Raw genomic sequence first — 26,779 nt, 5'->3', positions numbered from 1 at the left:
CTATTAGTAATTATTTACCATTGTAAGTAGTGGATTGTTTTGTGGTCAAGCCTTTCATCTTCAACTTTATTGTGTTTCTTTTATTAAAGGGGATCAGTTGGTCGCTTCGCTGTGACAATCTACTATTTGAGAGTCTAGAAGACTCACATAGACATTTTAACCTCCCCCAGGGCACCATCGTGTAATTCATCAACTTCAAAGAGAGAATACATGATGTGTTGTGTGAAATATAGGTTTGAAATTTGCCCCGACCACTTGTATTAAAAAATAGTGAATTACGACTTATTTATTAAGAGGTGAGGGAACTAAACACAATAATAGGTGTCTTACCACTTGAGTTTTAAGTCTATTTCATAATAAATTAGAGAATGACATAAATAAAGACACTGAAGATTTCACAACTAAAAACCAGTTGAAAAAAAACATCTAAGTTACCAACTAATTAAGTTTTTTTTTCTCCAACTCCCTCTAAGTGTTTTATATAAAATTTATACTTTGAAAATCTTTCTTTATAATTCATTTCATGGAAGAAAGTTACATAAAAGTTGGCAAAACAGTTGGACTAAGAGAATTTTTAAATTATAAATACTCCAACCCTACATAGACTTTTGTGTTGTCTACGTTGCACTTACATATCCATGAATCATGCCATACATTATCTGGTCCTAGTCGTCAATTAAGAGAATTTTTTCAATGTCCGAAGCACGATTGGCGTGTCAAGTATCAATACAATTGGTTGCAACTTTTTTTTTTCAAATTTATATTCAATTATATTATTACGCTTAGTGTATCGAGCCGTTTTCCGACACACCGAAAAATTGTTCGTCAATAAGATGTGCCTAACACAAAAAGATTTGACAATAAATATGTATAGCTCTCTACAACCAAACCACAAGTTTCTTGTTACTTTACATATTCCCAAAACATCTTTTCCCCTTCATCACAATGAAAAAAGTGAGCACAAAAAGTGTATGCCATTAAAATAAGTTATTCCTTTCTTGTAAATTAACCTCAGAACCTTCAATATGGACGTGCTCTAGCAATGGCTTGTTCTTGGTCCTTACTTTTGTCCCTAACTGAATAAAGATAATGTTATTAGACATACAAAATTGATTCACCTGCTGACACAATTTTTAATAAGACAACGAGTGAGTCTTATATACAATAATAGAGCCGTCTGTATTAGATTGTGTGTCATCATCAAGTGTGTTAATTTTTCAGGGGAGTCCTCTTTATTATTCGTCTCTATTTCTCCAACCCTTTAGCAAAGCGTTCCCTCGCATTAGCCGCTCGTTTAACTCGAGCTTTATGAATGTAAGTAAATCAAACGTGTAGTTTCATTGAGTTTCATCGTAACAAGAAATTCTAAGCACAAAAAGTATGCGTTTGTTAATTCGTAATCAGAATCAAAATAAGAAATGACTTAATCATACAAGAAGGAAAATATACACATTCCAGGTGAACGTTTGAAGAAAGAGAAAATGACGCGTAAAAATCATTTCTCCGGGCAGAAAACAGAACTCCCTTGGTTGGCTGGGCCTTTCTATATAGCTTTCAAGTTGGGCTAACCCGACCCGATTCCCCCAGGAAAAGATTTATTGAAAATTGCAGAAACGACGTCGTAGGCGGTATCATTTCATCTTCTACCTTGGGTCGAAAACTCTCTGCATAAACCCCCGAGGGCCGAAAGCTCAGGCAAATGCTCAGAAAATGAACACTCACCGCCCGGTGAGGGCACTGTCACGTGCGATATCACGTGCCCTATCCCACTCCTCTTCCTCTTCGTCGTCCGTACAACAACAATCCTCCACCTTCCCTCTAAAAAACGTGACCAAATCCAACTTCGAGCCGGCCCTCGCCGACCTGCGCCGCCATGTCGCCGCCGCCGATTTCGTGGCCATCGATCTCGAGATGACCGGAATCACCAGCGCTCCGTGGCGTGACTCCCTGGAATTCGACCGCGCCGACGTCTGCTACCTTAAGGTCAAGGACTCGGCCGAGAAGTTCGCCGTGCTTCAGTTCGGAGTTTGCCCCTTCCGCTGGGACTCCTCCAAGCGCTCCTTCATTGCTCATCCGTATGTGACTTTTTCTTTTCCATTCTTGATTTTTGTTTGTGCTCTGTTTGGCTGCCCAGAAAGTGAGGAAGAAAGTAAGGAACAAAAATTAGGGATTTTGCTTGATTTTATTGTTATTGAAACATTGGCAATTGCTTCTCTCTCTTGCAATTACGTGTTAGTTAGCTGATAAAATTTAAAGTTCGAGTCTTTTGCTTTGATCATGATATTTGGATTGAAAAGCTAAATGTGACTGGATTTTCTGGTAAATGTAGTAAGTTGAACTTTAAAAGGAGAAAAAAAATTTAAATTTTGAAATTTTTTACGTAAAATCGGTTGCTTTGCCGGGTTTGTAAATTATATTATACATGTGTTTGCTGTCTAGGATTGTTTGAAGCAAATGCGAAGGCACACAATTTCCGAGATGAATAAGTTTGTGCAATGATGGTGTTTCGTTTTGAACTTTTTATGTGGTTTTTATTGTGTAATACTATGGGTGTGCTGACAGGCACAATTTTTACATTTTTCCGCGTCAAGAGCTTCCGGTTGCAGGCCCCACTTATGAGTTTCTTTGCCAGACAACATCGATTGATTTCTTAGCTAAATACCAGTTCGATTTTAATGTCTGCATACATGAAGGTAGTGAAATTGTTTGATTTCTTTTTGAAGTAATGGTTAAGGTTTTGTAACTGGTGTGAAAGTTACTTCCCTGGCTTTTCTTTTATGATGGTTTCAGTTTGTAAAGTTAAATGGTTGTACAATCTCAGGAATATCTTATTTATCCAGAGGGCAGGAAAGTGAGGCACTGAGACGTTTGAGCTTGACATATGATGATGAGTTATTGACTAGATGTTCAAACTTGAAAGAACCTGTGCACATGCCAGTGGTCAAGATTGCTGACACTCTCTTTGCTGAACGGATGAAGAACACATTCACTGAATGGCGTGATGGTTTGTTGAACTTGAGAAGTAGTAATGGAGGATTCCAATTTCAGCAAAACTCAAATGATTCCCAACAGTTACAAACCATTTTCTTCAAGATGCGTCCAGCTCTTAGTTTGAAGGGATTCACTTCTCATCAGCTTAGGTTGATTCAAATGGTGGGTTTGGTTTTTACATTTTGATCATCTATCATAAGATTCTCACTTGTAACAAGTTAATCTTGGACATGTGATCCATGACATGATCCTAGGTATTCTTTAGTAATTGCCTCAAATAATTCAAAAACTTACTCTATGTCTATTCGCCTTTTCCCTGGTTGTTCAAGGAAAAGTAACTCGAAACCGGGTTTTGAAATTTTTGTTATAGATAAGTATAAAAGTTCTAGGAAGAGATTGAAATTGGTGAAATGCTCACTGAGGCTGGTAAGGAACTGAAATTGGAAATTATGAAGCAACAACTTTTATTTGACTTTGATCTGAGTCTTAAGTCATTGGATGGATATTTTGTTGCAGTTATCTTGACACTTTATGCTGCGAGTATCTTGACACACTATAATAGGTCTTCTTTTTGGCAAGTTTGTGTTTCTTATTCGCATTCATGATTCTGTAATCATTCACATTTGCTTTTGCATGATATCTCATAAATTGGATGTGAATATATTTATTGTATTTTAACCTTTTTAGCCAAGCAAATGATTTGATTGATACTTGGGAGCAGCCTCTCCATAAATGGGGGTAAGGCTAGCCAACATTCACCTCTCCCAGACCCTGCGTAAAGCGGGAGCCTTGTGCACTGGGTACGAAAAAAAAAAAAAAGTATTGTTTTACTTTTTATAATAATGCAGAGATGTACTCTATATGCGTAAAAAACATTTTTTCTTCTTCTTAGTCATGGTTTTGTTAAGCTGAATATTAAAATTAACGTTTGCAGGTCATGAGAAAGCATTTCCAAGATCTTTCTTATGTTCAGGTAAATGGTGAAAAGTCGTGTCAACAGCAACTAGTTGTGCGGACAGATTCCAAGGATGACAGGGATTTGCTTCTGGTAAGTAATTTGTGTCCTCCAGTTTATATGATGTGAAATTTTCAAATGCTCTTCAACTGTGAAAGACTACTTAGGATGTTTACTTTGTGAAATAGTTTTCAGACTTTCGGTTATTAGAATTTGGTTGTTTTCTTATTGAAAATGATTTACTTTCTAAAGGTCTTGATGGTCCGAGTTTGGGCCTGGAGTTGTTTTTACTTTTTAGTATTCCAATAAGTCAATCAACAAGTTTTCTCTGGATTTCTATCGTAGCCATCGAAACAACCATTAGAGATATTGAAACTCTTCTTTCTCTTCTTCTTCTAAGTCTTAACTAAAATGTCTCAACACTGTTAATTTCTCGTTAATAAACAAACGGCAGTGTGTATGATAATTACTATCTGGGCATAAATTTTGCATAATGCTGTTGGTGCATTAGGGAGAACAGAAATTATCACCAAAGGAAGTCAGTGTATTTGTTATTATGTGATGATCATCTACACCTCAGGAGGAATTATAGTTTTCTGTATGCAATCTTTTGCAGAAAGAGGTTAAGGATGAACATCGTAGGGAAGCAGAGGTGAAAGTTCAAGCTGCAGTTGGGTTTCGTCATGTTATTGACCTTCTTTCCTCAGAACAAAAGTTGATTGTTGGTCACAATTGCTTTCTTGGTATGAGTATTGATGTTACTTTCATAAAAGGTCAATTTGATTTTATATATTACTAAGATGTCTTCTTGTTGTCATACAGATATTGCCCATATATACAACAAATTCTTGGGACCTCTACCTTCGACTGCTGAGGAATTTGTCTCTGCTGTTAACAAGTATTTTCCACACATCATTGACACCAAAGTACTGTTGAATACAGATAATGTGCTCCAACAACGGATGAAGAAGTCCAGAACATCACTTTCGTCAGCATTTGCTTTGTTATGCCCGCAAATTGCTCTTGGGAAGAAAAGCACTGATTCAGAAGTCCAATTGTGTGTCAAAGTTGAAGTTCAGGTGGATGATTTGAGGTTTGCTTTTTCCATTCTCTGTCCATAATGATATCTCGGCCGTGCTCAATTCATTTAGTTGGTCTCAGTGGTTTCCATTGTCACAGTTTGAATGGAAAAAGATATAGAGTTGAAACCCGACAGATGAAGGAGAGCATTTTCATTAACTTTCATTAATGGCGTAGGGCACTTAGAGATCTGTCTGAAAACGACTAGGTTGGCATGACATTTTTGACCGGGGTTAATTACACATTACATTCTTTAGATGCAACCAACTTTAGAAATCTGTCGGATAACAAGTTCGTATAAGTTTGTCAATTTGTTTCTATTTCTACTTGCTTTACGAGATGTATATACTTGTGCATGCCACGTGGCTCTCTCTCATAGAATAACCATTACATATTGGTTAAAAGAATAACCATTACATATGGAGAAAGATAGTTTTAGTAATGTAACTAAAATTGGCAGTTTATATACAAATGAAAGGAAAAGCAAAGGAATAAGTCTTTCATATCACGATTATCTATTTGCAGGTCCTCCAACTGGAATTCTGGAGCCAAACATGAAGCAGGATACGATGCTTTTATGACAGGCTGTGTCTTTGCTCAGACATGCAGTCATCTCGGAATTGATTTTCAGGCTTGTTTGTCATCTGAAAAGTTGCCCCACAATGAGAAGCTCCAGAAGCAAATCAACCTTTTATACCTCAGTTGGAGTAATGGAGACATTATTGATTTAACCACCGGCAAGAAGAAAGCAATGTCTTCGGGGTATAATAATCACAAAAAGAGGTACGCGCAGATTATGTTTGAGAACATTGCTTTAATCTGGGGATTCCCATCAAAACTCAAGGCACGAGATATAAGGGAGTGCATCACAAAAGTCTTTGGCCCGACCTCTGTCACGTCTGTCTACCACTTGGATGAAACTGCAGTATTCATTCAGTTTAGCAAGGAAAAATTTGTCTCTGAATTTCTGGCGTTGAAGGAAACATTAGAGAGAAGTGATGGTCCAGTCTCGGTTTTGCATCCCCTCACGGGACTTTTGGAAGGTGGAAGCACCCGAGCTGCTAATTATGAAACTTACAAAGAAATCTGCAGTTCAGCTAGCGCAAAAGTCTTGTTTGCAGATCAGGCTGAGGCAGTTGGTATTAAATGGAAAACTAAATTGGTTGAATCCAAGGAAGCATCAGAGACCCTAAAACGAGAGATCTTCGATGAGAAAAGTGATATGAATCCTGCTTCGAAGTCTGAAAAACTGAGAAGTAACACAGATAATGCGCAAGATGATCCGTTGCGTGGGCGTCTCTCACATTACAAGATCATAGACACTTTAATTACTTCTGAAGGCGATCGAATCAGAACTAATTAGTACCCGGATTGGAGGTTTTGCTGACTTAGTGATTCAAACTAATTCATACAGTTTCTACTTATTGTGACATTGTCTTGAAGCAATCTGCAGGTTCTGTACTTTACTGAGATTTTGTTATGCTGTTAGGAACGTGAGATTATGAAGAAAAGAAATGTAATTATCTGTACTAAAATGGCATTTTTTTAGCCGATGCTTATATGAATTATTGATTTGATTTATTGCCAGTTGTTTCCAAATCTCATTTGCCTTGAATCCATTGTATCAAGGCTTTGGCACTTACGATTATTCACTCTTTTTTATGAACACAAATGAGGTTAATTGGAAATTATACATTACTTGTGATAACGATCAAGCAGATTCACGGTTTAAACGTAAGATGAACGATTAGTTCACTTTTTTAACGTATGAGAAATATCGATTAGACGAGTGACGTCAATGGATATATGTCTCCGGTCGCTCTCAGGCATCAAAATATCTGAATTATTTTCAGCATGCCTTTTCATTTTTCTTCTGTATCGGCGCATGAACTTCACCTGCATCTCTAGGGCATGAACACGTGTCTCGTGGCAGAAGGCCCCACATTTCAATCAATGGATCCAACGGTTGTGATCCATTCATCGATTCCTCTCCCCAGGACCATCTGAGATGATGAGGGGAGCTTTCTGATAGCAATATTGCAGGCTTCCTCTTGATTTTTGAATTTTTATGGGAACCATATATTTTACGTGTGGCTGAAAAGGGAAAACATTCATTTTCACATGAGTTTGAGTAATTTTTCAATATATTCGAAACATGGGTGGTACATAATATGTCATTATATATATAAACAAAAGTTTTATTTTAAGTTTTGCAAGTATCTTTTCATTTGTACAGTGTCATGTAATGTACAGTCTCGTATTTCAAATATGTTGAAAAATCTCTCCAATTATAGCTACAAGAATAAGACCTAACGAGTGTTGACCAATCAAAGATGCTCAGAGTCTATTAATCTTTCAAGCTCCTTGTCATGGCTGATGACCCCATTAAATGGACCTCCCTAATGCTGCTAATTTGAATTAGAGGGTGGACAATGACATTACAACGATCGATATTTAAACTATCTGGGTAATTAGTCGGGAAATATAATCAATCATGAGATTCGAACATAATATTTCTCATTTAAATAAAAATAAATAACATGATGAAATAACAAGTTTAGGTGTATTATAGTAGAAGATTAAAATCAGTACCACGAACGTCTGCAAAAGTAGTCTAATGCTACACTTAACTATAATTTTCATATCATATTATTCGTACCACTTTTTAATAGAAGTAGGACCAACCGACACATATAGATCCCCTTTTTATTATAAAGATGGTACAAATATAGTATGAAAATGTGGTAAAAGTAATATGTTTGAATTGTAAATGAAAATTTTGATTTGATTTGGTATATTAATAACAATGTATTACGAAGAGTTTCACTAAATCATAGAGATTAGCATGGCACCGATCTAATAATTAGTACACTGTTGTTTGCATTTTAAAAATTTTTATCGTGCACTTTTGACAAATGTATTATTTTTTTAATATAAAGTTTCGGCGTGGAAAATAAGATAATAAACTAAAGTATGCAAAATTCATGAGAGGAAGGTAGTCACTGTTCATATCCCAAATCACCAGCCTACCACCCGTGCATGTCCTCCACGTGGCACCACTCAACGGTCTCGATATTCTCCACAGTCGCGAAAGCGACGAGTTTATCGGTTATCACGGGTGATGTCAGGTGAGGTGAGAGAGAAACAAAGACCCTTTCTTGGATCCGGCCGACCTGAAATAGCCGGTCAACATCCACCCCCACCATTTTTGGTTACCCATTTATGACGTTGCTTACACCACGGGTCTTATTATTCTTTATCAACGTCATTTTCTTCTTTATTAAATACAATTTTAAATTTTAAATTTTATTGGTGCCATTAACGACTTTGAGTCCTTTGACAGTGAAAAGTTTCATCACGTTTGAAAAGAATCTCCCAAGTCCTAACACCAAATTTGTACAAACGGATAAGCTTGCAGACTCGAGAAAAAGGAAGTGTTATTTTATATCTTGTTATGTTAATCAGGTAGCCTGTTTTTAATTAAAATGTAAGTTTAATTCCGGATAATAGTAACGTTTGGGTTTGAATATATTTGAAATCCTATATACTACCTTGTGTTTAAAATATTTACAAATCGTCAATATTTTCGTTGAAATATTAAAAAAAAATTAAGAATCAATATAGAAGGGGTAAAATACAAACTTCATCCTATATCACCAAGATAAAGAAAATCAATAAATATCTACAATATTTACTAATACACTACATATATTTTGCGGGAACTCATTTCAAATTTCAAACTTTTGAAATTTTATGAATTTTTTTTTAATTTCAACTAAATCTGAATGAGATATATCACACATTGCAAATTTCTTTAATATTTATGAAGGCAACCGATATCGACGTGTCCACCTACATTTTTATAAATTTGCATATTGATATTTTCACGCATATTGATATTTAAAACGGTGGCTATCCATAATGTTTAATACAACATCTAAATCATAAAATAAAAACTAGTGTCGAAACCAGTTTACGCTCACTAGACGGTCATAAATCATACTACAAGTCACCGGTTATAGTCAGCGGCCAGGTCCCTATAAGATGAACACTATTCATCAACAACTGATACATTGAGGTATAGAATTTGTAGCTTATACGTATCTCTCACTCCCACACTTGTTCTCTGCTTTTATCTACTTCTTTATTTCTTCTTTCCTCTTTATCTTTCATGGAAAGTGAAGAGAAACTAGTAGTTTCTGCAGTGAAAATCGTATCTGATGACCAGCTAAGCAAAAGTTGAAGAACCCTAAGAGTAAAATTCTCACTCTCCTCTCTCTCTCTCTCTCTCTCTCTCTCTCTCTCAATTTTTAGCCAGTGTTTTGATTAAACTGTCATGATAAATTATATTTATTTGTATGAAGTAGTTCCTGTGATAAGTAGATATATTGTTTTAATCTGATTTTTGATGCATATGCATACATTAGGTATATATAAATACATATCTGAACACATTATATATACATATAAATTTTATAAATTCAGTATTGATTTCACTCACAAATTACCCCTTCATGGTGATGGATGTTGATATTGATCAGTTTGTTTCATGATCAGTACATATTTATTGGCTTGATGAAAAAAAAAATCCCAGATCATGGTTAATTTTTGGCTATATATAGAGGCAAGTTCTTATGTTTAATTATTTATCTGTTAGCAAAAATTATGCTTATAATAATGAATTAACGGATATTTAAAATCATATATCTATGCAGAGTATGGTGTGTGAGTAGAAGAGGAGTTTCACGGCACAAACTGTTTGTCCCCCGCAACTCATGGGCCAAAATCTGACTTCGAGACCGAAAGTTGCACTAAACCGGGTTTGTGCCATTAAATACCTCTTCTACAACTGCGCCAGTATCTATACATATGATATGCTTATATATATATATATATATATATATGTATATATATGTATATGTATGTATGTATGTATGTAAGGGGTAGTAGACATGCTAATATGCATTGTATACAATATATCAGATTTATATGAGCCTGAATGCGTTACCTCACCCTATTAATTGATGGTTTGCTCTGCAGGGATGAATGCATGAGTTTTGTGGCATTAAGGGTGTATAGATGAGATGGGGAATGAGGTTAGAGTTCATATATGTTGACAGAAGAGAGAGAGCACAACCCGCCATCGGCTAAGGAGAGTCTTTACCGTTGCTGGGAGTGTGCTTTCTCTTCTTCTGTCATCATCTCTTACATTCCCATCTGTCAGCACCGTCGTCTGATCTACTTCGATCTAACCTCAAAGTAAGATATTCTCTCACAAAATTAAGGAACATTGTTATCTACAAATATATATATATATATATATATATATATATATATATATATATATATATATATATATATATAGCTCTATTAAACTAAACATGGTAAATACCAATATTAAACTCAACATAGTAAATACCAAAAATATATATGACAATATTTGAGAATTTCTTATATATTCATTAATCTTCAAAGTGGAGTATATATAGGAGTTACAGTTGATATTACATATGTACTTCACCAATATGGGACAATAAACTACTATTTACACTTTAACTAATGTATAACTCGCAATACTCCCCCTCAAGTTGGTGCAAAGATGTCACGCATGTCCAACTTGTCAAGCGAGTTGGAAAACACACTATTAGACACAGCCTTAGTAAGAGCATCAATAAGTTGATCTTCATATCTCACAAACGGAAACATAATAATTCTAGCATCCAATTTTTCCTTAATGAAATGTCGATCAATCTCCACATGTTTTGTTCGATCATGTTGCACTGGATTATGAGCAATCTCAATAGCAGCCTTGTTATCACAATGAAGTTTCATAGCACCTTTGGGTTTAGACCCAAGATCTCTCAACAATTTTTTCAACCACAACAACTCACATACACCATGAGACATATCACGAAACTCAGCTTCTGTGCTTGACCTAGCCACCACTTTTTGTTTCTTGCTTCTCCAAGTAACTAAATTACCACCTACAAACGTAAAGTATCCAGATGTAAATCGCCGATTAGTGATAGAACCTGCCCAATCTGCATCTGTATACCCTTCGATATTCAAATGACCATTCTTGGAGAAAACCAAGCCTCTGCCAAGAGCCATCTTCAAGTACCTCAAAATACGGGTTACTTCATCCATATGAGCTTCACTAGGTGAGTGCATAAACTGACTTACCACATTAACTGCATAAGCAATGTCAGGGCGAGTGTGAGACAAATAAATTAATCTCCCCACAAGCCTCTGATATTGTTCCTTATGAGTAGAAACTTGATCTGGAAATAAGCCCAGACGATGATTCTGCTCAATCAGAGTATCAACAGGTTTGCAATCTAACATACATGTTTCAGCTAACAAATCAAGAACATACTTTCGTTGAGACAGAAAAATACCATGCTTAGATCGTGCAACCTCGATTCCAAAAAAATACTTCAATTCACATAATTCTTTCATCTCAAACTCAGTAGCTAGGTACTTTTGAAGGCGTTGTATCTCCTCATTCTGATCATCACCAGTCACTATCATGTCATCAACATATATAATCAATGTAGTTAGCTTACCATTTTGTCGCTTTAGAAACAAAGTATGATCTGAATGACTGTGGATATACCCAAACTTCTTCATTGAACTTGTAAACCTCAAAAACCACGCTCTAGGAGATTGTTTCAAACCATATAAGGCCTTTTGTAACCTGTATACAACACCTTTTCCAGGAGATGTTCCAATACCAGGTGGGAGATCCATATACACTTATTCCTTAAGATCACCATGAAGGAAAGCATTCTTAACATCAAACTGCAACAGAGGCCAATCCTGGTTTACTGCTAAGGACAAAAGAACACGCACAGTATTAAGTGTGGCAACAGGAGTAAAGGTCTCCTGATAGTCCACCCCATAGGTTTGAGTATAACCCTTAGCAACTAATATGGCTTTATACCAGTCAATAGAACCATATGCTTTGTGCTTAATAGTAAACAACCATCTACATCAAACGACTTTCTTCCCGTTTGGTAACGGAACCAAATCCTAAGTAGAATTCTTTTCCAAAGCTTCCATCTTAACTTTCATGGCATTAACCCACTTAGGGTTAGACAAAGCATCTTGCAATTTTATTGGAATTGATACACTAGATAGCTGACATATGTAAGATGCATATGGTTTGGACAAACGATGAGTAGACAGATAATTGTTGATAGGATATTTGGCTTTGGCATGCATATCAGGATCATATTGTACTTTATGTTTTCCACGATTAGCTCATGGAGGCAACTGATAAATAGAAGAATCGTCAGAATTTACTTCATGTGTACCAAACTGTTAGAAGAATCATCACTGGACGAACCATCATCAGGCAACTCTTTAGACATATTAGCAACAGACAACCGATCATCAGAATGTAATTCGTTAGACATACTAATAGGCAATTCATTGGGCACATCTGATCTGTCATCAGTAGAAATAGTTCCGGGAATGACAGGTGATCGATCATTATCTGTAGCCAACTGATTAGTATCACGCAACATAATAGGTTATGTTCCCAACTCTGCCTGTAACACATCATCCATACCATTTATTTGAATATGCATTTCACTCCCCCTCTCCGCCTGAAGTGGAGAGTCGGAAGAGAGCTTCATAAAATACAAAATTTTCTTATGCAAGGTAACATCCATGGTAATATAAGTTTTTTGAGTCGGATGATGATAACACTTATAGCCTTTTTGATTGTTAGCATACCCAATAAAGACACACCGGAGAGCACATGCATCAAGTTTACTCCGCTGATGAGAGTAGACATGCACATACGCAATATACCCAAACACTTTCGGAAGAAGCTTTAATACAGAAACAAGAGAAACATGTTTTTGTAGCACATCAAACGGTGTCTGAAAATGAAGAACCCTACTTGGAACACGATTGATCAAAAACATAGCAGCCAAAACAGCATGACCCCACAAATGATTAGGAACACATTTATCCAACATCAAAAAGTGAGCAACCTCCATTATTTGACGATTCTTCTGTTCGGACACACCATTTTTTTGGGGTGTAAATGGAGTAGTCTGGTGAATAATACCATAATCACGAGAAAAAAACATGTCAAAGTGTGATTTACACATTCTCATCCGTTATCAGACCTGAAGACGTTAACTTTGGTCTGAAACTGAGTAGACACCATTGTACAAAATTCTTGAAGAAGTAACGGAACATCACTCTTATTCTTCATCAAGAACACCTAAGTTAACCGAGTATAATCATTAATAAAAGTAACAAACCAACGGAATCCATTAGAAGTAACTTTCGCCGGACCCCACATCAGAATGTATCAAATCAAATGACAAAGTAGCTTTAGAATCACTTACAGGAAAGGAAGCACGATGACTCTTAGCCATGACACATGTTTCACACTTAAACTCTGAATCACTACAAGTGCGAAACAAAGAAGGAAATAGATGCTTCATATAACTGAATGATGGATGTCCCAATCGTCGATGTCACAACCAAATTTGATGTCTGTCATCCACTTTAGCTATAAGATCCCACATCGCCCATGTGAGTGATCCTTAAATGTATATTCTCATCCCTACCTAGCACGAGGCCTTTTAGGAGTTCACTGGCTTCGGAGTTCATCGGAACTCGGAAGTTAAGCGAGTTGCGCACGAGAGCACTCTCATGATGGGTGACCCATCGGGAAGTTCTTGTGTGAGTTCCTAAAAACAAAAATATGAGGGTGTGGTCAGGGCCTAAAGCGGACAATATCGTGCTATGGCGGTGGAGCGGGCCCGGGATATGGTGGACCCCGGGTCGGGATGTAACAATTTGGTATCAGAGCCTAACCCTGGCTGTGGTATGCCAACGAGGACGTCAGGCCCCTAAGGGGGGTGGATTGTAAGATCCCACATTGCCTAGGTGAGTGATCCTTAAATGTATATTCCCATCCCTACCTAGCACAAGGCATTTTGGGAGCTCACTGGGTTCGGAGTTCATCGGAACTCGGAAGTTAAGTGAGTAGCGCACGAGAGCACTCCCATTATGGGTGACCCACTAGGAAGTTCTCATGTGAGTTCCCAGAAACAAAATCGTGAGGGCGTGGTCGGGGCCTAAAACGGACAATATCGTGTTACGGTGGTGGAGCGAGCCCGGGATGTGGTGGACCATGGGTCGGGATGTGACATTAGCACTTAAAACTTGATGATTATTTGAACCGGAAACAACAGTATCCTCCATAGTCAAGATGTACAAACCCCCTATTTTTTTATCATGACCAATTATCTTCTGAGTTTGAATGTTTTGAAAATAACAATACGTAGGATAGAAGTAAGCAGAACAATATAAGGTATCAAGAAGTTTTCATACCGACAAAAGATTGCACTTAACATCAGGAACAAGTAAAACACAGACCAGTGATAAGGTTGGAGTTAGAGAGATAGTGTATTCACCCTTCACAGGGGAAAGTGCTCCATTTGCACTAGTAATATACGGATCACAAACATAGTCACATAACTCATCAAACACTCTAGGGTCACTAGTCACATGATCAGTAGCCCCAGTATCAATTATCCATTTATTTGTTCCACCAAGATGCATAACAATACTATGATTATATTGAGTCATTGAACAAAATCACGAACAATAAAGGCACAAAAGATACGCAGCAGAATGAAAACAATTTACCAGAACCTGTAGCAATCATTGTTCACAGCACTGTAGCAGAGAATATTCACGGCACTGTAGCAATCACTGTGCACGGCAATGTAGAGGACCACTATTCATGCACTGTAGCAAACGTTGTATTGTAGCGCGACACTATTCACTAATTTTTTTTTTCACATAGGAGATCACGAAAAATGTGGGCACAAAATTAAAGCACACTGGTCACCAAGAGCGAATTGCTCTGATACCATATTAAACTAAACATGGTAAATAGCAATATTAAACTCAACATGGTAAATACCAAAAATATATATGATAATATTTGTGAATTTCTTATATATTCATTAATCTCCAAAGTGGAGTATATATAAAAGTTACAATTGATATTACATATGTACTTCACTAATATGGGACAATAAACTACTATTTATACTTTAACTAATGTATAACTCGCAACAAGCTCAACATTCTATATGGTGAATCGGGAAATCACTTAATTTGTGGATATTGTGTATGTGTGTGTACATTATTGTTTAATTCCTATGTAAACCGCGAAACTCTATTTTCCTCGTGGATTTTGTATTTATATTATGCAGATGATTCTTGGAGCAGAATAATCAGTTGAAGCAAGTATATGTCAGTTTTGTACAAATTCTTATTTTGTAAGAATGATGAGAAGAAGTTGAAGTGCTTTTCAAAATGATTGAAATGTTTCTTTTAGAAATGTATTTTTTTAAGTGCTTTCGAGGATTTACTTGTATTTTCACAAATAATTGGTTCCAAAAATATTTTCACCATAAGTGTTTTCTTTCAGTGTATTTGCTTTTACATTTTTTTTAATATTAGATCTTATGAATTATTTTGAAGCTCTTGATCAAATATACAAGGTTAGTTTAACTTATTTCTGTCACAATTGATAAGCTACGGCAGTTTGCTGCTAATTTGCAGGTCTTGTACAGCATTGAAATGTTCTTCGGAAACTTGATGTTGTAAACCGCTTAGTGATTGATACGGTTATCTGCTTTGTCATGAGGGATACTTCTTAAGTTCCATACTCCTGGCTCATCGTCGACGTGAAAGGAACAGTAAAGACCTATTTCGCAAAACAAAGATCCGAAACCAGGATCGGAGAGGGAGACCACAAAAAGGGCCATCGAGAATTCACTGATGTTGTGCACAATTCGATTTCAGGGGAGAAGAACGATGTTGCATATTCTGGTTCAGCATTTCTCCAAGCTTGCTGCCTTGAGTCTGGGCCTGGCAGATTACTTGACCAGCACGGAGTTCTTACTTGCAGAACGTTCTGGTTTGGCTTTGCCTGGTACACAGTTTTTATCTGTACATCAAAAAGGAGTTGAACTGGAATAATGTCAATGGTAATTAGACGCAAGGATCCGGTAAATTTCAAAATCTTGTGCTCATAAGAACTCGTCCACTTTCTTAGTTCTGTTTGTGCATAGCAGGTCGAATTCTTCCATAACTGATTGCACGTACTTATCTGCTTAATACACTTCAGTACCAAACTTGAGAATTTATCCCGATGGCGAAAAGCTTCAAATCTGCGTGTATAAAGGAGGTCAATTATGAAACAGAAGGATTGCAGTGTACTATTCTTGAATACTTCACTACCAAAACTTGAGAATTTCTCCTGATAGCGATGCAATCCGAAAAATTCTCAAGTTCTGCAAAGCAGATAGTTCAAATTCTCTTCTGGCATAGAGGGAGATTAAAAAAGTTCAGAATCTGTAAGTTCTATGAATGTCATCGCTATATCTACTTTCTGCATCTTCTTACTCTCACACCCAAAGAACACACACACACACACACACACACACACACACACACACACACACACACTCTCTCTCTCTCTCTATCTCTCAAAAACCTTCCTAGTTCTCCTCCCTTTGCCATGGCTACTTTAGCCTGAGAGAGGGAGAGGGTGTGTGTCGAACAGATTTACGGGTGCAAACAGAATCACTCTACAGATCACCCACTGCTCAGTATCGTACCATTAGGAAAGACCAAATCAAACTACCCAAGAAACAGAACGGTATAAGAACAGTAAGATCGAATAGTATAGAAATCGTTCGTGTGTAACATTCAACTTGTAAACCAGTCAGAAATTAGTCTTCCATTACAGTTGAAATATTCAAGCAAGAAGCTTTTTTTGTCCTGGACAAAGTAGAGACCACACAGTTCAACAGAAAGCTTTGAACTCAGGCCAGTGGACTATACAGTCTCTAATCTTCAAACTACAGGATAGATAAAAAAAAAAAAAAAGCAGTGGTAAAGTTAAAAGAATGGAAGAATCCAACTATCTATAAACTCTTCAAATCTGCATATATTTTTCAGTGAATGACGATCTCACACATCGAGCTTGTAGGGCTATTGGAATCCTCCTCACAATCCGAAACAATGTCATCAAGGGACAAAGGCAATCTGCTAGACAAACTCAGACTCGGCTTCACCCTTGGGACGGCTTGAACTTCTGCCTCATTGCTCAGAATCTGCAGAACCCTCCTCATCGTAGGCCTCTCCGCACTATCAGGGTTAGCACAACTTAATCCGACAAGCAACAGATTTCTCATTTCTTTCACATTAAACTCCCCATTCAGCAGCTTGTCAGCCGCCTCGATAATCATCCCTTCTGAATGCAGCCCCCAAACCCAATCAACCAAATTCACCGCCTTCTCACTTCCCGGCTCTTTTTCTATTGGCCTCCTTCCACACGCCACTTCAAGGATCACCACACCATAGCTAAAACCATCAGTCTTTTCGGTGGCTTTTCCATATTGAAGATACTCAGGCGCAAGGTACCCCATTGTTGCCGCTGTCAGTGTGGAAACAGGGCTTTTATCGTGATCCATGAGCTTTGCAAGCCCGAAATCACTGAGCCTTGCGTTTAAATTCCCGTAAAGCAACACATTTCCAGTCTTTATGTCTCTGTGGATGACCTGCTGCTCACATTCCTGGTGCAGATATGCCAAAACAGACGCCAATCCGACCGCAATATTCAGTCTCCGAGACCAATCTAACAAAGTTCGTTGTACAGATTCTTGGTACAGCGCCTTTTCGAGGTTCCCATTAGGCATGAAATCGTAAACAAGAAGCAATTCACCCTTCTCAACGCACCAGCCTTGAAGGTGAACTAAATTCTTGTAACGCAAGCAAGCAATAATCGACAACTCAGAGAGGAATTCGGTTTTACCTTCATGGGAATGCTTGGATCTTTTCACCGCAGAAATGGTGCCTGAAGACACAAAAAACGCCTTGTAAACAGTCCCAACCTACTGGGATGAAACACTCCTGTGGCAGATTTCAGCTCCTTGTAACTAAACTCTCTTGGCCCTGCCACCAGCTCTGCTTTGAAGCTCTTCTGTTTTCTCACCTCCATCCATTTCATCACGGAAACATAACTGAAAACCACCAGCGCCACGCAAAAGAACGCTGGCCCAGCAATCCCAGGTCCCAAACCGAGCCGCCGGTGATGCTTATCCCCTGAACCGGACACGGGAATCCTCGGACTCACCGCCACCTAAGTATCGGACACATTGTGTGGCTACAACCTCGGCATTTTCGCAACAAACCCGAAGGTATGAAAGCTCCAATTCTCAACCAGATGAATATCCGTGCTCCCCTCCGTTGAGGCTGAAAAACCCACGAACATAACCTCCTTCAGATGCTCGGAGAGATCGATGTCCACGCTCAAAACCGGCTTTTCAGGCTTGAAATTCGAGTAGCTCAGATACACTTTAAGCTTTTATTGGTCGTTCTTGTAATCAATCCAAGCAGTGATCGAATTCCGCCCTTGAAATCGACACCCTGTGAAATCGGATCAGCGGTCTTGATCGAATTGAGGCTCTCAATGTCCAATCCGACCTGATTGTCGTTCGGATCGTCGAAGTGAAGATCGAGCTTCGTGTCAAATTCGACGGCTACGAACTTGTTCTTGGTCAATTGCGAGGAATTGACGAGACCCAGATATCCACCAGGGCTGCCCAGCGTCCAGTTCTCCTGCGAGAGGAAAAACGATATGCCGTCGCCGTAGGAGCTCGGATTGACGTTGGCGATGGAGAAAGCGAACTTTGTGGAGAAAGAAGCAGTGATGTTGGACTCCGGGTCGAAGAACCGAATTGGGTTGTTGTAGATGACGGCACCGGCGCTGGAGGAGGGGACGGTGAGCTCGCGGTGAGCCCCAAGACACCGTTTCGGATGTGGGAGTCGCCGAGGAAGGTGAGGTTTCGGAAGTTCAAAGATGGGAAGTAGAAGTTGACGTTCTCGGCCGAGCCACGGCGGAGGAAGAGAGTTATGAGGAAGAAGACGTCGACCCAGAAAACAAGAAGCTTTCTTGGAGACATGAATATGGAGATTTCGAGTTCTGATGGATGGAAACAAATGGGTTTTCGATTTTCGTTGCCAAAGCAGAGGACTTGGAGATTTTGACTGAGAACATGTATAGAGTGAGTGAGAGAGAGAGAGAGAGAGAGAGAGAGAGAGAGAGTGGGAGTGAGTGGGGTTTAAACGGTTGGAGAATGGGCGCGTGGGTTCTGAGAGAGGGTTAGCAACGGTTATGAGGGACTTTTCGGGGTGGGGGAATCTCAAAACGACAGCGTATTAGGGAGCTGGGGGCGTCATGTTTCAATGCTATGGAATTTCATGGTGGATTTTGGTCAGGTTAGGGAACATAGTCAATATAATAACATGGAGGAGTGGGTCTCCCTCTCAATTATGCATTTTGTCAATTTCTTGCATCAACTATTAATCTAACACGCAATGACACAAAAAATAACATGTTTTTGATCAACTCGTTAACGAATCAGGTCATCCATTAAGAGCCCGTTAACGAATCGGGTCATTAGGTGTCACCCATTAAAAACTCGATAAGACATCTTTTGCTAGATCTGGACATTGGATATAATAAATTGTGCGGTTAGGGGGAATTGGATCCTCGCCGGATCTAATTCATGGGGATCCTAGGGATCAATCCATGTGGGCCGTTGATAAAAAATTGTGCGGCCACAATTTTTTTCTTTTTTATATTTTTCAATCAAAACGAGACTGTTTTACTTTTAAAACATTTAATTGTGACCGCACGATTTTTGATCAACGGCCCACGTGGGTTGATCCCTAGGATCCCCAGCAATTAGATCCGGCGAGGATCCAATTCCAGGTTAGGGAACATATTGTCAATATAATAACATGGAGGAGTGGGTCTCACTCTCAATTATGCATTTTGTCAATTTCTTGCATGATCTAGACATTAGATATATCAATTTCTTGCATGATCCGTTATCTTGACAAGAAATGACATGATTCGTTAACGAATTAGGTCGTTATAGGGTCACCTGTTAAGAACATGTTAAAATAATAGTTTGACACGATAAGATCCATGAAGATATAACGGGATGAGACAAATAAGACCCGTATGCCAAGTCTATTCACGACTGCAAACTTTTTTGATGGTGTGTGTGAGGTTTATTGCAAGTCATGACTCGTTATTCATTAACGGTTATCAATTATTTAACACCAGTTTATCATTAAAGAAAGCTTTCTTTTATCATGAAGGATGATAAATTTATATTATTACACTGTTAATCTCAATTAAGAACGGTTAAATATAATTATGTATAATTCTTTAGTATCAAATTCGATAATTTGACAATATAATGTAACTAGAGTGTTTTCTTAGTTAGTTTTGTGCAAAAACATGTTAACCTTGACTCTAACCCAAGAAAATTAAAGAATTAAGTATACTTAAGGGGCATAGTTGGCATAAAGTTAGGAGAAGGAGTAGCACACTTATAATACAAACTAGCATTTGCCTACACACTTTTGTGTGTATGAACATATTTTTTTAGAAAATGAGAAGGAGAGAGGGAGAGAGAGAGAGAACGTGAGGGGAGTGGGAGATTTTTGTTTTTGTTTTTTTTTGTTTTGTTTATTTTTGTTTTTTAATGTTGAAGGTATTTTAATATCACTTGTGGATGAAACTTTAATAAAAAACAGTAAAATTTAGACCTATAAAATTACATTATTGTCCATCATTTTTTTTGTGTGTGATAAAAGATTAAATTATCTTTTTACCCTCTTTTGATTGATAAAGGGGGTTGCATTAATAAGTAGAGATAAGTGAAAGGGGAGCAAGCAAACATAGGAATCCGGAAGAAGAAACGTTGGCCGAGAAATATCCCGGTTGTCGCCAATTGAAGGCCTCCCAAAGCAGCCACTCCTCAACCCCCAAAACCATACTAATAATATTAAAACATTCCTCGAGAGATGATACTTGGACCATCAGCTTCAAATCATCTCAAAACAGATGTACGGCAGGGATGTGGGATATTTTGTGCCAGTAGCGTCCTTTTCCTGGTTGGCATCTCTCTTTTAGCACTGGACACTTATGGATGTTAAGATGCTCTAGTGAAGGAGGCAGACCCTCCTCTGGAATGGATGCTAGCTTTGGACAATTCCAAAGTCCCAGATATTGAAGGGAGGTGAGGAATTGAAAGCCCTTGCTGCTCAGTTTCTTCAGATTCGGGAAGCCTTCTATTTTGAGAAGAGTGAGAGATTTGGGGAGGGGTGTCTCTATCCGGACCATGTCGGGTGGAAACGACACCGTATCTGGGTCTTCACCGATGATCCATAATTCTCTAAGAGAGGTGAGTCTGTGCAACCCCCACTCCAACTCCCACAATGACTTACAACTCTTGACCTTCCATATTATAAGTGATGTTAGGTTGGGAGGAAAAGTCAAACCTTCACGGTAGTCGATGCTCAAGTACTCAAGAGAGTTGAGATTGAGCATGTCTTCGGGCAACGCCTCCAATTTGTCGCAATCGGTGATCTCGATATTTCTCAGGTTGGAGGGTCTTCTCCCCTCACTCAGTCTCGGGATGGAAACAAGACCTCCACATTTTCGAATACCTAGAGTTTGAAGATTGCTGAGGTGGCATAAGCCATCCGGTAAGGATTTCAGATTTTGGCAATTCCAGATGGTAATATATTCAAGGCAGTGATTGGTGTTGTCGCTGAAGAACCCGTTCGGTGCTATTAAACCCAGTCGTTCACAATTCTCTATCTCAAGGTGTTTAAGTGTCCTGGGAAGCTGGCCACTCAATGATAACGACGTCAGAGATTCACATCCTTTGATACTCAAGTACTCAAGACAAGTATGAGTAGAAGACGACCAAGAAGAACCAACAGTCTCCTCATCTACTAGTGATTTCAAGCTTTTGCACCATGTTATCTTTATTCTTCGGAGATTTTGGGGAATCTGGAATTTTGCAAAATATATCAACGAATCGCACTCTCTAATCTCGATGTCTTTAAGAGAAGGTGGCGGACCAACATCTGGGAAAGAAACTAGACTTGAACATTTGTGTATGCGAAGCTCTTGAAGAGACGACAGCTGATTTAATCCTTTTGGTAGCTTCAAAAGATTTTCGCACTTTTTTAACTCCAGAAATTCAAGCTTGCATTCCGATATTTGCAACTCCTCTGCTTCTTTTCCCAATTCTTCAACTAGACGAGAGTTGTCTTCAATTTTCAAACTGCCAAGAGAAGTCAACTGTTGCAATAATCTACCCTCCTCATTCTTCAGTGAAGACGTCACCTCCTCACATCCACTGATCTTCAAATCTCTAACCTTGCTTAATCCCTTCTTCAACAATTCCCCTGTTTGCAGAGACATCACCTTCGAAATGTTTGAAAAGCACAAGGACTCTAAGTACTCAAACTCAACCTTAGCAGCTGTGTGCACCAACACTTTACAACCGTCAATGTTTAACTGACGAAGTTGTTTACAGTTGGCAATTGAAACCACTAATTCTTCACATTCAACAATTTCAAGCTTAGCTAAAGAATTGAGGTTCTCTGGCAGTTTACCCTCCAGTTTAGAACATTTTTTTACTAAGAGTGTTTTCAGGCAAGGGAAAGCACCACCTTCGTGATCGGCTTGGAAAGGAAGCCATTCCTTCCAATGCTGCATTTCCACAAACTCAAGAGTCTCTAATACCCGAAAAGGCAACATACGCTCTCCACAAAACTCAGCACCAACACTTTCCACTGCATTCATTCCAATAATATAAAGTTCTCTGAGATGAGGCAATTGTCCGAGAGGAGGCAACGATAAACAATTGTTACATTCCTCTAAGCGCACAAGCACCATATTAGAGAACAAATGACCTCCAACCCATGATGAAAATTCCTTTCCGGCATAACTCTTGATGGTGAGCTCCTTGATCTTTCTATGAGGCTGTAACATGTCAAGCAAAGCGGATTCAGTTTCTCTTGTGTCGCTTGAATGAGACCATTCTAGAACCAAAGAATCAAGCCACTCCTTGCATTTTAAGTCAGCCTTCTGAGCATCCTCGAAATCAGTCACATTCTCCAATCTTGAGATGCACAATGTCCCTCGGAGATGCGATAGGGGCCCTATCTCTCTTATCCCTGATTCATCACTTCCACCACACACCACAAAATTGGGCAAAGATTGGAGATTCTCCAATCTACCTAGTTTTGGAGGCATTCCTTCCAACGAAGATACATTTGAGTTGTTGAGATGGCGCAAATTAACTAGATTACTCATGTCTGCAGGCAATGACTTCAAATCATTACAGCCTTCCAATATCAATGTCTGCAAGTTGTAAAGAGTACTTATCGATTTAGGCAAACTAGTTATAGCTGTGTAGGAAAGGTCAAGATACCGTAGATGTCTCAAATCACCGATTGAGTTTGGCAGCTCAGTTATACGATAGCCATTAAAAGAGAGCACCCGCAAGTACTGCAATTTTGGCAATAAATCAAAGGTAACCAGACGACTTAAAAAATTGTAGGTAGAACCCTTTCTTAGTGGCAAGAAGGTTCGCAAACATTTCACTTCAGAAAATGCCTCAAATCTTTTAACCCCATCACAATGACCCAAAAGGTAAGACGAATGGCGTGCCTTCGGATTAAGTTGTACACCATCATCATTTTGCTTATCCTCCAATCTAAAACAAATATCTCCAGCTGCCCATCGTGCTAAATCACCAATGAGGTCATGCATCATATATCTTGAAATATTTGCAGTTGATTTTTGAAACAATGACCTAGATACAAGCTCCCGAAAATAATCAGCACCTAAATCTTCAATTTGCTTATTATCTTCTGGTCGAGGATGAATCAAACCCTCGGCCATCCACAAAAGGATCATTTGCATCTCCCCGAATTCATAGTCATTTGGAAGTATTGAGCAATAGGCAAAGCATCTTTTCAAATGTGAAGGAAGATAAAAGTAACTTAGTCTCAACACGGGAAGTATGTCATGCTCATTCGAGAGACTCCACAATTTGTTGTCCAATATTTCTTCCCATTCGTCTATTTCTTTACGAAGTAGAACACCACCGAGGGTCCTCGCGGCCAAAGGCAATCCCCTACACTTTGCAACAATTTTCTCCTTAAGTAACTCGTAGTTTGGTGGTCTATTGTTGTTAGCATTCAAAAATGCATGCTGCTCAAATACTTGCAAACAAACATCATTTTCCATAGGCACCAAATTGTGAACCAGCGTGGCAGCTCCCATCATTTTTGAAACATCTGTATCACGTGTTGTCACAACTATCTTGCTTCCTTGTGCTCCATCACGAAAAGGGGACTGCAGCTTCATCCATTCACCATAGCTACACGTTTTCCAAACATCGTCTAAAACAATTAAAAACTTCTTCCCCGCTAACTCCTTATGCAGATCATTTTGAACCTTCTCGTAATCTTCTGTGGTATATTGCCGAGATGTGATTGATTGAAGAATTTGCTTTGTCACTCTTTCAAGGTTGAAGTTGTCAGATACGCACACCCAAACGGCTGGTTGAAACATTTGGGTTGCAACCATATCTTTGAGTACTTGTCCAGCAAGTGTTGTCTTTCCGACTCCAGCCATACCGACAATTGCAACTACATCGAAATTGACAGCACGATGCTCTTGTTTTGACAGCAGCTCAACAATCTTCCTTTTGTCCTCCTCCCTTCCAATCACAGGTCCATCTGGTAGGCTAGAACTAGGCGGTATGTGTTGGCGTGCCCTTGTAGTCAACGTCCCAGTATCAATTTTCAAACCGAGCTGGTCTTTTCGTACAGATATCTTTTGTAAACGCTCAGTAATCTTCTGTATGTCTGAGTTCATCTTGAAGTTGAAAACACCATTAGGAATTGATTTCCATGCTTTGCTTGTTGCGCTGGAATGAGCATGATGTATCTGACGTTTCAACATTTCAGTATGATATTTATCCAACACGTCTTCCGCATCAAAAGCCAAGTCCCTGAGATCATCGAGCCAGAGCTTCAGTATGTTGCTCTCATCCGCCAGTTGCCTTTTCTCCGCGTCAATCAGCACAGCTCCAATTGCAGACAAGGTGGCAATCCATTCCGTCAGTTTCTTATCGACGCCTTTTACGAGTCCAAAGTACTTCAAGACGTCGCGACGCGCCAACTTGTCAACCAGCAAGTGGAGGAATGACACAAGAAAAGCCTCTGCCGCCATAGTTTCTTGAATTGGAAGTTTGATCCGTTGAAAAAATACCAATCAAGACCCACAAGTAGTCACATCTGCACAATTTAAACAGATGAAACTAATTATTTGGGTACACGGGCTCCATCGGGTATGTGAGTCACGTTACGTTTTACTGTCAAATAGTTCAATTACATGATAAGTTCAATTACGTTTTACTCAAAATTGCTTAATTTGACAGACAAAGCACAAAAGATAAATTCGAGACTACAAAATCATATCTTTGTTACATTTTAAAATAACATTATTAATTTATAATCCGACACGGTACACAACTTGAAACACGTTACACTAGTAAGAGGACCAGATGCGTAGCAATAACTTACGTGAAAGTCGTCAGGTCGTCAGATCAAGAGAACACTTGTTTCCAGGGATCAAGTTTTTGTTGAAGTTGAAAACTTTAGCGCAGTTAAGACTGAGTAGTTCCCTGAAAGCTTGAGCTCTCGAGCTTAAAACTGCACAAACTGTTGACCATTAAACCACATAAATATATATATATATTTATAGCTGTAATTAAGATGAAGAAAATGAAATAATTAAATAAAAATAATGGATTTCCCATATAAATATAATTGGAAGAACTTACTGCATTAAATTGAAGTTTTCAGATGATCATGAAGACGAAGAGACTTGATTGCATCTGATCTGATCTGATCTCGTATTGGAGTCGAAGAATCCAGATTCCAGACGACAAAGACTTCAGAGCTTTCAATAGTTCAATTTGCTATGATAAATCCTCCTCTTTCTTTTCTCTATCTCTTCATTGTCGCAGGGCATAATTTTGTCTTCTCCTGTTTCCTCTGTGTAATAAAAAACTATTGTCCTGAGCGCACAGCACAAAGCACAAGAAGCAGCACATGGTAGTCACAAATGCACAATTTAAGCAGATGAAACTAATTATATGGGTACACAGAAGCTCAATCAGATATGTCAAAAATTATATATTGTTTACATTTTAAACTACCACTATTAATTTAGGACACGACAAGTTACATAACTCGAAACTCGAATGAATATAAAACCGGATGTGTAGCAAGAACTTACATGGAAGTCGTCGGATCACGAGGACACTTGCTTCCGAGGATCAGTTGAAAACTTTAGTGCAATTAAGATTTAAGTAGTTCCCTGGAAGCTTGATCTCTCGAGCTTAAGACTGCACAAAGTGTTGAACATTAAACCATATATATATAGCTGCAATTAAGATGAAGAAAATGAAATATTTAATGAATAAATAATGGATTTCCCATATAGATATAGCTGGAAGAAGAACTTACTAAATTAATTGAAGTTCTCGGATGATCAAGAAGATGAAGGGACGCGTTTCCATCGATCTGATCGCTTATGAAAATCAACAATTCTAGATTCCATATGGCAAAAGACTTTAGAGCTCTTCAATAATTCAATTTACCATGATATATCCTTTGTGGCAAAAATTTTTGTTATCCCCTCTTTACTATCCTTGGGTCATAAATTTTTGTTATAAAAAAATAAAAAAAATAATGTTAAGATGATTAAATTTGTAAATTAAAAAAAATGTTTAATATAAAAATTAATCA

The 26,779-nt window shown here is 38.4% G+C and overlaps 3 protein-coding genes, 1 long non-coding RNA gene and 1 pseudogene across 8 annotated transcripts in view; 2 read left to right on the top strand and 3 right to left on the bottom strand.

Moving 5' to 3' along the window:
- Window positions 1-1,617: 1,617 nt before the first annotated feature.
- On the top strand, window positions 1,618-6,607 carry LOC103447144 (poly(A)-specific ribonuclease PARN). The gene is made up of 7 exons (XM_029087925.1): window positions 1,618-2,075; window positions 2,563-2,693; window positions 2,822-3,153; window positions 3,926-4,039; window positions 4,563-4,689; window positions 4,769-5,039; window positions 5,552-6,607. Exons 1-7 carry the CDS (start codon window positions 1,711-1,713, stop codon window positions 6,387-6,389), a joined length of 2,178 nt encoding a protein of 725 aa, XP_028943758.1. The 5' UTR covers window positions 1,618-1,710; the 3' UTR covers window positions 6,390-6,607.
- Window positions 6,608-9,114: 2,507 nt separating this feature from the next.
- LOC139189142 (uncharacterized) lies at window positions 9,115-16,093 on the top strand. Its single transcript, XR_011572713.1, has 4 exons — window positions 9,115-9,281; window positions 9,742-9,846; window positions 10,067-10,285; window positions 15,632-16,093. It is a non-coding gene; the product is annotated as an uncharacterized lncRNA (long non-coding RNA).
- Window positions 16,094-16,755: 662 nt separating this feature from the next.
- LOC103422607 (probable L-type lectin-domain containing receptor kinase S.7) lies at window positions 16,756-19,171 on the bottom strand (annotated as a pseudogene).
- Window positions 19,172-20,755: 1,584 nt separating this feature from the next.
- On the bottom strand, window positions 20,756-26,651 carry LOC103412727 (putative disease resistance RPP13-like protein 1). Of its 4 annotated transcripts, none has more exons than XM_070807435.1 (5): window positions 26,498-26,651; window positions 26,268-26,376; window positions 25,810-26,023; window positions 25,550-25,687; window positions 20,756-25,261 (listed from the first exon to the last, which is right to left on the bottom strand). In XM_070807435.1, the coding sequence occupies exon 5, from the start codon at window positions 25,194-25,196 to the stop codon at window positions 20,991-20,993; it is 4,206 nt and encodes a 1,401-aa protein (XP_070663536.1). In that variant the 5' UTR covers window positions 25,197-25,261; window positions 25,550-25,687; window positions 25,810-26,023; window positions 26,268-26,376; window positions 26,498-26,651; the 3' UTR covers window positions 20,756-20,990. The 4 variants fall into 4 exon arrangements, with proteins under 4 accessions (XP_070663536.1, XP_070663535.1, XP_070663538.1 ...); XM_070807434.1 differs by having other exon boundaries at window positions 25,550-25,678; XM_070807437.1 differs by lacking the exons at window positions 26,268-26,376; window positions 26,498-26,651 and having other exon boundaries at window positions 25,810-26,093.
- The window catches only part of LOC139187728 (putative disease resistance RPP13-like protein 1), a 32,545-nt gene continuing 26,561 nt past the window's right edge, over window positions 20,796-26,779 (bottom strand). Inside the window, exon 6 of one of the 2 annotated variants that reach the window (XM_070807427.1) lies at window positions 20,796-20,912. The gene's annotated coding sequence lies outside the window, so the exon portion shown is untranslated. Of the gene's footprint in view, window positions 20,913-21,100; window positions 21,224-26,779 lie in introns of those variants that run through there. The other variant, XM_070807428.1, reaches the window with a different exon arrangement.

This window comes from Malus domestica, chromosome 11 (genome assembly GCF_042453785.1).
Source record: "Malus domestica chromosome 11, GDT2T_hap1".
Taxonomy (NCBI): Eukaryota; Viridiplantae; Streptophyta; class Magnoliopsida; order Rosales; family Rosaceae; genus Malus; species Malus domestica.
Note: the sequence above shows the minus strand (reverse complement) of the source record. Positions and strands in the feature narration are given on the sequence as shown.

Coding starts and splice junctions, on each gene's coding strand:
- LOC103447144 (XM_029087925.1), top strand. CDS start 1,711: ATGAACACTCACCGCCCGGTGAGGGCACTGTCACGTGCGATATCACGT. Junction 4,040..4,562: donor ATGACAGGGATTTGCTTCTG/GTAAGTAATTTG, acceptor AATCTTTTGCAG/AAAGAGGTTAAGGATGAACA. Junction 4,690..4,768: donor TGGTCACAATTGCTTTCTTG/GTATGAGTATTG, acceptor GTTGTCATACAG/ATATTGCCCATATATACAAC.
- LOC103412727 (XM_070807435.1), bottom strand. CDS start 25,196: ATGGCGGCAGAGGCTTTTCTTGTGTCATTCCTCCACTTGCTGGTTGAC.